At 38.3% G+C, this 13,501-nt stretch overlaps 1 protein-coding gene across 1 annotated transcript; it reads left to right on the forward strand.

Moving 5' to 3' along the window:
• The first annotated feature begins 357 nt into the window (after window positions 1-357).
• On the forward strand, window positions 358-1,041 carry Gm21443 (predicted gene, 21443). Its single transcript, XM_017318789.2, has one exon. It carries the CDS (start codon window positions 358-360, stop codon window positions 1,039-1,041), a length of 684 nt encoding a protein of 227 aa, XP_017174278.1.
• The last annotated feature ends 12,460 nt before the right edge of the window (window positions 1,042-13,501 follow it).

Consider the following 13,501-nt stretch of genomic DNA (forward strand, 5'->3'; position numbering starts at 1 on the left):
CTGAGTTCTGGGATTAAATGCGTGTACCACCATGGCTGACTTATTAACTTCTTATTTTTATAAAATTAATTTTAGGAGCTCAAATCTGTTTAGCATAGTCTTCTTCACATGCTCAGAAGTTCTCGTAGAGAAGAGTCTTGGTCCAGCATTCACTCCCAACCCATAACCATTGCCCATCAGGAATTCATATATATGACAGAGGCAACAGCATTGTGTCTGGCGTAAATGGGCAAGATCTTCAGTCCCAGGCAATGGGCAAGTATGATATTTGAAGAGAATGGAAGCCACTTAGACAGTGTGATCTAGCACAACAGGTCTACAGCCAGGTAGAAGACAATACCTCTGAAGAGTCTGAGCATGACATCACTCAAGAAGAAGAGTAGGAGGAAGCCTTCTTCCCAGGCCCTGGGGAATATTGTTGGCTGCAGAATTTCTCACGGGTGGAAGGAAGGTAATGAGCCTGTCACCCATTGGAAGGCCATCATTCTAGGTCAACTGCCAACAAACCCTTCTCTTTATTTGGTGAAGTATGACGGAATTGACAGTGTCTACGGACAGGAGCTCCACAGCGATGAGAGGATTTTAAATCTTAAGGTCTTGCCTCACAAAGTAGTTTTTCTTCAGGTGAGGGATGTCCACCTCGCCAGCGCCCTGGTTTGCAGAGAGGTACAACACAAATTTGAGGGGAAAGATGGCTCTGAGGACAACTGGAGTGGGATGGTGCTAGCCCAGGTGCCATTCTTACAGGACTATTTTTACATTTCCTACAAGAAGGATCCGGTCCTCTACGTCTATCAGCTCCTGGATGACTACAAGGAAGGTAACCTCCACATCATTCCAGAGACCCCTCTGGCTGAGGCGAGATCAGGTGATGACAATGACTTCTTAATAGGTTCCTGGGTGCAGTACACCAGAGATGATGGATCCAAAAAGTTCGGAAAGGTTGTTTACAAAGTTCTAGCCAATTCTACTGTGTACTTTATCAAATTTCTCGGTGACCTACATATCTATGTCTATACTCTGGTGTCAAATATCACTTAAATTAAAAAAAATCACAAAGTACAGAAAAGTAAACTTATAGGATTGAAAAAAATGTTTATTTTCCTGTGTTGGGTACCTATGGGTCTTTGACAACCTCAGTATCTTTGTCAATAAAATTTGTTTTGTTCTAAAAATTAATACGTGTGACATGACATGCTTTTAGTGAACACATTGTTGGAAGAGATGGACTATGGTGGAAAGAACATCAAAGCAAGATGAAAGTTGCATCGCAGGCTGTGAACAGTGCATACATCTAATATTGCACAGGCTAAAATGGACAGGACTTAGATTCTGTGGTCTGCATAGTGAGCAAGGAATTGGAGATATGACTTATTGGAGCAGGGATGGCAGCAAAAGATGGATTTTTAGGAAGAAGGGGAGAAAGACAGGACATAGATAGAATCTCTGGAATGAAGTCTGAGGGAGAAACAACAAGTTGGGGGAAAGAGTGATAGATAAAAGGAATGTGCCCTTGTTACACAAAGTGCAACCCAGAAAACTGATCCAAAGAGACTCAGAAATCAGACAAAATCAGGTTTCATTTGAATAATGAAACCAAATGAAACTTGTCTCTCATTTTAAGATTTATTATCTTTATTTATATGGGTGGGTAGTAGCTTGAGAGTATAGGTGACCACAGAGACATGAGTTGTCAGATCCCATGGAGCTGGCATTAAAGCTGATTGTTAACCATTGGATATGAATTCAAGAAAACAAATCCAGTTTTTTTGCGGTACAAAAGTACTCTTGACAACATGGTCATCTCTCTATTCCCATTAAGATATCTTTTTAAGAAATCCAATATTAACATGCAGAAAAGAGACCAGGTAGAAGTTAAGAAAGATTAAATTGATGGTAACCTTTAAAAACAATAAAGGACACACAAAGGAGTAAAGGACACTGAGGAACAAAAATATTTTAGATGAAGTTCTCAAAATGTGAAGCAGGAGACCCAGGAAGAATAGAAATTTTCTGCAAGTAGTTAAAATTGGACATATCCACATTAGGTTCTTTGGTTTCTTAACAAATAGCCAGCCGATCGGGTCAAATAGTAATTTAAAAGAGAAAATGAGTATACGGTGAGATAATATATGGTGGGGCATGGATCCTGACTGCTTTCCCTGAGCACTCTTTGCCTGGGATGAATCCTGTGATCTTTTGGATGTCTCTGTGGAGTGCCCCAGATGACCATCAAAATGTTCCCCATGGCCTGTTCCCCTGGCTCTCCTCCAAACATCTGACTCCCAACATACCTATGTACCATTTCAGCCTGTCTATTCCCTGGAAATTCCAGTCTTAAATTTATGTGTGACCTCATTCTCATAAAACAGTGAAGGTGTACTCAATGCATATGTGCTGACCTCTTTTCTATGCCAGTTCTCATGGGTTTCAAACTCTATGAGGTTGCCCAATATGTTGGTCACTACTCCTGAGTAGCCCCTGTGCTTCATGGGGGTCTTACTGGGTCCCATAAGCACTCTGAGTGTTTCTTTTGTTTGTTTGGTTTTATTGTTGTTGTAGTTTTGTTTTTGTTTTTGTTTTCTTTGGTTTTTTTTTTGTTTTTGTATTTTTTTTTTGTTTTGTTTTTAGTCAGGCTTGTCATGGACTCAATCATTTGTGTTTTTTCTCTAGAATAAGTTTAAATGCCAAATGACTTGAAAATACTCTCTATTGTTGATTAATTTTGGTATTTAAGAGAGTTTTTGTGCTAGCTGGATGTCTTAATTAGGGTTCCAATGCTGTGAAAAATCACTATGACTAAGGCAACTCATTAGAAACATTTCATTAGGGCTTTTCAACATTTCATTGCAGTTTCAAAGGTTCAGTCCACTATCATCAAGGAAGTAAACATGCAAGTGGCTGGGAATATGTGGTGGTGGAGAGGAAGCTTAGAGTCTTCTGCATGCAGGGATGGTGTCTTCCACACTGAGCAGAGCTTTAAAGCCTCACAGTTATATGCTTCCTCCAAAGAGGCTACACCTACTCCTATAAGGCCACACCTCCTCGTAGTCCAACTACATTCAGAGTGCCATACTGGTTTCATAGAAACTTGACAAGATCTAGAGTCTTGAAAGAGGAGGAGCCTCAGTTGAGAAAATGCCTCTTTAAGATCAAGCTGTAAGGAATTTTCTTAATTGGTGGGAGAGGACCCAGTTCATTGTGGGTGGTGACACCCTTGTGGTGGTAGTCTTGTGCTCCTCATGGAAGCAAGACTTAAGGAGCATGTCAATAAGCATCACCACTCCATGGCCTATGCATGAGCTTCTGGATCCAAGAACCTGTGTTGTTTCAGTTTCTTTCCCAACTACTTTGATGATGAACAGCAATGTGGAATATAAGCTGAATAAAACTTTTGCTATGGAAATAGCTCTTTGGACATGTTATGTCCTTACAACAATAGAAATTTTAAGTAAGACAATTTCTTAGAGAAACAAAATATCTAATAGTACCACTGTCACTTATCCTATAAGGACAAATAATGTGTAGGTGTTTTATTTTAATTTAAAGGTAAGATATTCTCATGTATATAATGACATGCAATTGTTCTAGTTTGCATCTTTCTCACACTGATGAATACTAACATCAAACATAACTTGGGAATATAAGGGTTATTAGCTTACATGTTACAGACTATTACCAAGGAAGGCAAAACAGGAACTTGAAGCATTACCAGGAAAGAGTGCTTATTGCTTGACCCTATCTTAGTCATTGTTCTATTGCTGTGAAGAGACATCATGGATAAAACAACTATTATGAAACAAAGCATTAACTGGGGGCTTGAATACACTTACAGAAGTTTAGTCCAACATCAAGTTAGTGACCGCAGCACTGGAGCAATAGAACTATTGATCCTTAGACAGAGACAGATATTCTGCCATTACATTGGTTTCTTGAAAACTCAAAGACCACCCTTATTGACACTACCACTTCCTCCAATGAAGCCACATCTTCTCTCATTCCTTCTAATCCTTAAACACACTGCCAATCCCTGGTGACTAAATATCCATATATATGAATCTATAGGGGATATTCTTATTCAAACCACCAAAAATCATGTGGCTTGATCAAATATTTTATTTAAATACAGAGTAAAAGCCTCCCTTTTATAAATGACTACTGATGAGCTTACCCACAGTTGCCTACCCTCACACATCGACCATCAAGGAAGAAAATGTCCCATAGACTTACCCAAAAACCAAGTGAATAGAGACAATTCTTCAATTGTTTTCTCTCCTAAGGTGACGCTAGATTGTCAAGTTGGAGATAAAAAAAAATCCCAGCACATTAAGGTTTATCCTGCTCCATAACCCACACAAACATTATTCATCCCAATCTCCTCCTTCTGACTAGGTATAGACCCACTTCCCTCCATGGCAGAAGTGAAGGGTAAGTACCTCCAACAGCAAGAATACTCAATAATAGGTGACAAGTAGTGAATATGTCTTATAGCCTCACAACACCTACATTCTAATGTGTGTTACACTTTCTGGGAGACACTCCAATCTGTCCAACTTCCTGCCAAGTCAGCTTTAACCAGAAAAAATTCTCATCAATTAATCCAATGACTTTTAATTGATTTATTTCTCCTGAGGGAATGGAGTGTTACCCCTTCATGGATGTATTGGTGTCTGATTCATAAGTAATAAAACCCACTACTATTAACAGCTAAATCACAGGTGCTATGACAAATAACAACTCACATGAGAAGCATCACATTTAGTTAAGCCTTTTCAGAAGTTTTATTGGAGTTTTATTTATGTACTATATAAATCCATTGATTTATTTATTTTTAAGTGTGTAATTTAATGATTCTAAACACATCTCACCACTGTCATTTTTCACTCATTTTTCTGGTACTTCATATGATATTGAAATCTACTATAATACAATAGTGAATTCAGAAAAAAGACCAGTGGTGTGGGTAGCAGCAAAGTTCTTGAGTCTCAAAGACAACAGATACCGTGGCTGAATATTCCAACTACAACAACTAGGTAACATTGGTTCTACACTTAGCATGCCGTTTCTAGAAAAAAAAATTAAAGAATTAAGCCATGTTTCCTCTGAACCTGACATGTTACTATCACAAATGAAAGAAGGATCCATGATCACATGAATATGAAAGGGGCATGAAGCAGCAAAGTTGTTCAACTTATTGGCAGCTAGTCAGCATTAACACAAGAAGGGACAAAGACAATAAACAGCTTTGAAGACATGTCCAAATGACGACGTTCATTTACAAGTTTTTTACCCATTCCATGCACATTCATTGATTGATTAACTCATTGATTAAAGCCCTCAGGTTCCAATCACTTTTCAGAGAGCATATTGTACTACCTATGAACATTGTACTGTGGACCAAAGCCTTCATCAAAGACCCATGACTGACATTTCAAAACAATTTAACCACAGAATTCTTTATTTGAAACAAAGTGATAGGATCCATCTATCTCTTCAAGGATATCTCCGTTTTGTTCAAAAAGAACAAAAATGCAATGCAAGTTCAGGATATTGATCACCTATCCATGCATCTTAAACCCATAGGTTCTAGCCAGAATGTAAGGTCAGAAGTCTAAACTTCACCTATACTACAACTAACTCTGAAGATATCTAGCAATCTCCAGTTCCTTTCTGGTACTTACCCACACCAAGTCTGCATTAAGGAATATAGTCTAGTGTGAGATAGTGCCAGCAGTTAATTGCAAAATCCCACTCTGAGTTGAGTTGTATGTAAACTCAGACATCTGTAATATAGACACACATGCATATTCACAAATACTCACAGAAAGAGGCAAGAAGTAGAGGAGCTGAATCTTAGAAATCCTCAAGGAAGAGAATGAAAATCTTGTAAGGCACAGAGGTAAGAGAAAAACTGTGTCTTTCTGCACAAAATCAGGCCATTCTTTCTTCCATCACTGAACGGGAAGGCTCACTATCACTTATCACTATCTGATAAGGTATAGACAGTTGATGAAGGATGAATAGTCAGTTTTCATCAAAGGTATTGACTTTGAAGGTGATAGATTGTTCATTCTCTACTGGAAGCCAGATGTCCAAGAGTTTATGGGAAACACAAATGATTTGAATGGGTTGTAACAAAGGGGAGAAGACGAGATATGAAGTTGGCAGGAGGAGATAGGTGGGAATGGGCCAGGTTTTGTTCTGGGAGGAGTTACTAAAAGAATTGGAAAGTAAATTCCATCAAAATATAGTGTATGAAATTCTCAAGGAATTAAGGAAAGTAGTTCTTAATATACCATGTCTGTACTGAACACACACAGACCACTTATATGTCCATCTTCTAAATAACAAATTCTTATACAGCAGTTTCATTACATTGAGGGCAAAAGTAATCCAGAGGTTATTTAAAATAAAGAAGAATCTGGGGAGATGTCCCAGGGGTAAAGCCAAGTGTTTGGTCAAACATTCACCTACAACACCAGTGCTTAGGAATTGGAGTGGCAGAGACAGAAGGATGACTGTGGCTTCCTGAATGTCAGCCTCACTCCTAGCTCAGCAAGAAACCCTGTCACAAGGGGAAAATTAGGGAGTGAAGTAGCAGAAAACAGTATACCCTTCCCTATCCTCTGCACTTACCTGTATATTTCTGTATGCATACACACATCAATATGATTACTGTATAAAAGAGGTTACTTTCCATAAATTATAGGCAAAAGCAATGTTGTTTTAACCTAGAGACCTGAAGACTTTTATATCATTAGGGGCCTGGAGAAACTCTCCAGATATAGAGGATTGATATATCTTCTTCCTGTGCTAAGGAAACCTCAGTTAAGTGTGTGTGTCAGTGACTTTAAACACCTTTCTTCCTCTAGATTCCTATTTATACCACAGAATGGTCTGTAAATAATGAAAATATGAAAATAAGACTTTTTCAGGGTGTTGCCTTCTTTTAAAATCATATTTATAATATTTTACTAAATCGATGGGAAATCTTCTGCTCCAAGGAACAATGGATTCAATCCTGTTGACTTCTGTTTTATCCCATTATGAATAGGAATTAATTATACATCAACATTTCTCACGATTTGAACTAAATCAGGAATAAGGGATATGTTTCCATGAAAATAAGTAATGCCAATATGGTTAATCAAGTAGAAATGTGTGTGTGGGTGTGGGGTGGGGTTAGGATGCCTTTGGATTATTTGAGAATGATGGCTGATCAGAAATAGGTTATGCAAATAACCCTAAACTGTGAGAAATGAAAAGAAATGATATAAACTATACTACCAAGTGTCATGGCCACTTATTAGTTGATTTCATTTTCTTTTTCATTCCTTTATTCTTTTGAATAAATGTGTGCCACAGATGATCACACGTTCAAATGTGTTAGTTTTCCAGGTGATGGGCTGTTTAGAATGAATTAGAATTTGTTTTATTATTAAAGGAGACTTGTCACAGAGCCTTGAAATATCAAAAACCCATCAGGCTCTCTCTCTCTCTCTCTCTCTCTCTCTCTCTCTCTCTCTCTCTCTCTCTCTCTCTCTCTCTCTCTCTCTCTCTCTCCCTCTTTCATTACTCTCTGCCATCTCCATCATAAGTTGTTGGCTCTCAACTACTGCTCTACATGTTTTGCCTCTGTGTTGCCATGATGTCTACCATGATATCCTGGACTTGCCCTCTGGAACTCTAAGACCACAATTAAATGTTTCCTCTTATAAGTTGGTTTGGTCATGATGTCTCTCACAGCAAGAGAACAGTAACCAAGACATACATACTCCTGTTTATTTTTTGAAACATTCTTTATTTCTTTCATTAAAGTTACCTTTAATGAAAGGTCCATTGAACAGTTTTAAGAATAATGTTAATGGGCCCATATAAATAGTGCCAATAGGTGTGGCACTCTCAGGAGGTGTGGAATAGTTTCATGAGGTGTGACATTGGTGGAGTAGTTGGGACACTGATGGAGATGTGTCTTTGTTGAGTTGGTGTGATCTTGTTGGAAGAAATGCAACAATTTGGTGGTAGGCTTGGATGTCTGCTGTCCTTAAGCAATCTCCAGTTTGACACAGTCTCCATCTGCTTCCTGTATATCAAGACCTAAAACTCATCTCCTTCTCCAACACTGTGTCTGTCTGAAGGCAACCATGTTTCCAGCCATGAAAATAATGGAGTAAACATCTGAAAAGAAGTTACAAAGTGTTCAAAATTTACTATGATCCTGGTGACACTTCATGTCAATAGAACCCATACTAATACTCACATAAACACTCAAAAACACATTTGATGTTGAGTGGGAACAGACTTTAATGCCCTCTGCCTACTGCCAGGAAGCTATTCATTTCCAAGCAGCTATCAGATGAAGATGTAGAACTCTCAGCTCCAAATGAACCATGCCTGCCTGGATCCTGACATATTCTTAACTTGATGATAATGGACTGAAATTCTGAACCTGTAAGCCAGCCCCAATTAAATGGTTTTCTAATAAAACATGCATTTATAAGTGTGTCTGTTTACAGCAATAAAATCCTAACACACACATGTACATATTCACCTAGATATACTGAGTCACAGACACACACACATGGAAATATTCACACACACACACACACACACACACACACACACACACACACACACACACACAAACACATTCATTTACAGGGACTTTAGATTCAGCCAGTACCCATGCAATTTAATTGGGGTGTCGAATACAGGTGTTTGTGGAACATGACTATTGCTCTTTCTTTTAGGAATTATGTGGACAATATCTGCACACTCACTTCATTCCTCCTCAACATCAGAAATCTCAATTTAAAGAAAGTGAGATAATGAGAAGTAGTTTTAGATACCTCTTTTTTTTTTTCATTTGAGTAGCTTCGACTTCAAATCACCAAGGAAAAATAAACATAACAGGAAAGAAATTCATATTAAAATGCCCTTGACAAGCTCATAATACATTCTCCATAATGAATATAAACTTTTATTTAGAATTCCCAAGGAAATGAGACTTTTGAAAAATCCTTAATTTCAGATAGGCTTTGGTATTTCATTTCCCTGCAAAGGAAAACCAATGTAAAAAGACAGAATCTAGATTGCATTGTGCACAAGTTGAATCAGAAACATTTGATATTGTGCATTCAGGGACTCACCACATTTTTACAAATATATATATATATATATATATATATTGGGGGGGTGAAAGGAGACATCTGGAGAACAATAAGACCCTCATTAGCATTTAACATTCCTGAAGTCAAGTAATAACCTCTAACAACATCAATAACAACAACAACAAAAACAACAATAATAGATGTTCATTAGAAAGAATTTTTTTTAATAACCTTCCATTAGCCTCAGAAAGAGGGGGCATAATCCATCTGCAACACTTTATAGATACTTATTACAATTACCACTAAAGTTTTTAAAATAATATGGATTTTTAAAAATGAAATTGAATTAAAATAGATTTTTTTAGCTGTTAAAAGGGGGAAAATGTGTTCTAGAACGAAATAAAGAGTGTAAGAACTAATTGATTTTTTTAATAAAGAACATCCTTATAACTCATGTGTCAGTAAGTATCAGAATTATAATGCAGTTGATTTTCTCATTGTAGAATAATTTTAATGTGTTTGAATATTTCCAAATTCAAGAATGGATCTCAGAATTTTCACAAGACAAGAAGAAGTCACCAAGTAGTTTCTCGCTTTTGTTTCAAAAGTCTTCGTTCCTTTTCTGCAGAGTCCCAGACATTCCAGGGAAGGGTTTGAAACATCCAACAACTTCTGAGACCATAACCTCAGAGGGAAGCTACCTTTCTCAGTAAATGGAACTAGGAAAGCTGAAAAGATTCATCCAATCGCTTTAGAACAAAAGTGGCAGCTGGTTCACAGAACAAGGTATCATTTAGCAACTCAGCCAAGAAATAAGAGGATTTGAAATGATAATAACACAGAGTAATAAAAACCACTATGCAATTGTAATTTAATCGCATATATATACTTTGGACAGAGAAAGCAATCAAATCTTGGGATCTCTCTGCTCAGCACAATGAAACTCTGGGTCATGCTGCAGATGTCCCAAGTTTATGGCTCATCACAGATACTGGAAGTCTCTGGGAAACTAGAACTACATCATGTAAGTGCTGTGAGTCCAAAGACATGACTTCATAAATTGTTCAAGTCCTCATCTTGCTTGGAAAAAAAAAATCACAAAGCACCAGAAGTAATAAGAAGTTCATGGTATCAATGTCAACAGGTAAGCACTACTAACAAATATCTGTTAAGCATTGGATTGTTACCAACACAAATGAGGAGATGATTTTTAAATTTAAATGCAGTTACATTTTAATAATTCGTAGTAATGTTAAGTGTCCAGTGTGAAACTGTGGGTTTAGGGGAAGTTGATGAAGTGAGAGAGAATATGGCCAGCAGAAGGTTCTGTGCTCTGTGAAGGCTGACATGGGAGGAGTGAAGGATAATTACCATGCATCCCTGGTTGTGCATCTGGTTGTGTAAATCCACTGACACTACACGGATGGGGGTGAACTAGGGGAAGACAATGGTACCAGATTCTTAGTCTCTGGCATCCCATATAGGGCCTTAAAAAAACATAGACAGTCTAATGTTTTAGAGCTTTATTTTAGACAGCAGTGAGAAAAACAAAGGGTAAAAAGATTGTTAGACTTGCCATGGCCAAAAGGAGAGATGGGGAAAGACATAGAAGGAAGGACAGAAAGCAAGTTAGAGAGTAAGAAAGGTGAACACTTAGAGAAAGAGGTAAAAGTTTACAGAGTAAGGATTGTAAAAGTTAGAGAGAGAGAGAGAGAGAGAGAGAGAGAGAGAGAGAGAGAGAGAGAGAGAGGGAGAGACTGATGTAGGGCTAAGTAGCCTCTCATATATTGGGCTTGTTATCTTGCTGTTGCTAGGTAACTAGAAGTTATCTAACCCGAAGATCAGAACCTTTGGTCATTTTGTATGTGACTGCTAGCCATTAGCCACTGCTGGGCGGGAGTGCTTGTGGGTTTGGTAACTTTACCAGGAGCCAGGGTTTCAGAAACACTGAGTAAATGCCTTCCTTCCCATGTAGGTGAAAATTACGACCCATTAGGCTTCATCAGGTTTAAGGACTTCAGCATGACTGGAGACCAGGCATTTTGTACATAGCACAATGCCCCAAGCTCAATGATCAAATTTAACTCTAGCCCCTAGATTTTGTGGTTTCTCAGGCAGAACACCAGGAAAGAGGATGTGAGTTTGAAACTCTGGACACTCCCACCATAAGAAATCAAGGCATGGAGGTGGGGTGGGGTAAAATGATCTTAGAAGAAATCTGTAAAACAGTGAAAGGACAATTGAAAAGACATATGGAAAAGACCAGTAACAGGGGATGCCTCAGGAGACCATCCTTGTTTTCATAGCTTGGCAAGACAAAATTCAAATGACCAGTAGTACTGGAGGAGAGTCTGTGAATGCATCAGGGAGGGTAGGGTAAGGGTAGGAGGGAGTCAGGGAGGGTGAGATAGAGAAAAATGTAGAAGAAGAAAAAGAAAGTGAAGGAGAAGAATATGGAGAGGAAGAGAGAAGAAGGAAAAGAAGAGGAATGGGTGGAGCAGAACGACAAGGAGAAGGAGAAGGAAGAAGAACAAAAGAAGAGGAAGAGCAAAAAGAAGGAGGAGGACTTGGAGAAGTAGAAAAGGAGAAGGTTAAATAAGGAGGAGAGAAGGAGAGAAGGAGAATAAGAGAAGGAGGAAGAGAAGGAGAAGTCAAAGGCATAGAAGAAGAAGAAGAAGAAGAAGAAGAAGAAGAAGAAGAAGAAGAAGAAGAAGAAGAAGAAGAAGAAGAAGAAGATGAAGATGAAGATGAAGAAGAAGAAGAAACAGGAGTAGGAGGAGAAGGCGAAGGAAAAGGAGAAGCAGAAGGAGAAAAGAATAAGGAGGAGAAGGATAAGGCAAAGAAGGAGAAACAATAGAAGAAGAAGGTAAACAAGGAGAAGAAATGAGAAAAGATGAGAGGCATAGATAGACAGACAGAGACAGAAAGACAGAGAAACTTAGACATACAGAGTGAGACATGCACATAAACATTCACACAGAGACACACAAGTAGGCACAGAGACAGAGAAAAATATACATATAAAGAGAGAAATGCACAGAGATATTCACAGAGTTACACACATTCACACAACTTAATTAAGAAGTATTTAGAAAAATATATCTATGAAATCACGAGGATATTAAGTACTAAATTATGTGAGCAATGAGGAGGAATGAGAACCAAAATAAATTTTGCAAGTCCTCCAACATTCTCCATGCTTCCACACAGCTTAAGCTGTGGGAGTATCAGTTATAGGGCTGTAACTTTTGTTTTCTTCATTTATAATTTACTGTGAATCTCCTTTCTCCACCATTCAATATGGTCAGTAGTTTCCATGTGGAAGGACTTTCCAAAGCATGGCATCTAGTGACAAAGAGAAAACAATTTAAAAAAAGAGTCTCTATGCTAGAGCCAACTGTACAAACAATTCGTAGTTATTCTCTAAATGCAGGGCTCAAAGAACACAGAGGCTCCTCTAGCTGCTACACAGATCTTAAGTATGGCCCCACAGCATCACTGGGAACCTATTGACAATTCTCACTCAGGTCATAAAACTATGGAGCATTCCAATTTCTTGAGTTCTAGAAAAAAAGCCATTTGGAAGCTTATCTCCATAAAAGTAAAGATTGCACTGAAATTTATGAAATGTGAGAATAATTTTAAACGTGAAAATCATTCCACACACACACATTAAAAAAATACATGTAGGCAAAATTGACAGCAATCTATTTGACACAACACCCACCCACACACACACACACACACACACACACACACACAGAGAGAGAGAGAGACAGAGAGAGAGAGAGAGAGAGAGAGAGAGAGAGAGAGAGAGAGAGAGAGAGAGAGGAAGGGAAGGAGGGAAGGAAGGAAGGAAGGAAGGAGGGGAGAGGGGTATGGGTAGGGGAAGAGGTGGAGAGACAGATGTACACTTACAATAATTATTTTTAAGTTAAGTTGTCAAAACTCCTGACACAATGAATGTACAGGAAGAGATGTATATGGCAAAAACTCACCAGGGAAAGACTGGCATGATAAGGACAGCATAGTAGGAAACAACAAGTTCATCTGTGGCATTAAGAGCCTGAATGGGCCCTTCTCACATTTGGTTGGATTTAGAAGCCAAGATTTAGGTCAGAACTAGCCAGTTCCCTCCTTCTTGCGCCAGTGACCTCCTTCTGCTAGGGCACAGTCACAAAGGTTCCACAACCTTTCTAGAGAGTTTTTCCAGTTTGAGACAACTGAGAATGTGGGAGAAATCCCTCCCACCCCACAATCTTAATTAAACTAAGCCAGGCAAGTGCAAAACATTTTGAAAACAGTTTAATTTCAATTTTGAAAAGAGAACAGAGAGCTCTACTTTGAAATGGATTAAATTAGTCTTTAGGTTCCATTGTGCACACTAAATG

The sequence above is a fragment of the Mus musculus genome, chromosome Y, assembly GCF_000001635.26.
Source record: "Mus musculus strain C57BL/6J chromosome Y, GRCm38.p6 C57BL/6J".
Classification (NCBI taxonomy): domain Eukaryota; kingdom Metazoa; phylum Chordata; class Mammalia; order Rodentia; family Muridae; genus Mus; species Mus musculus.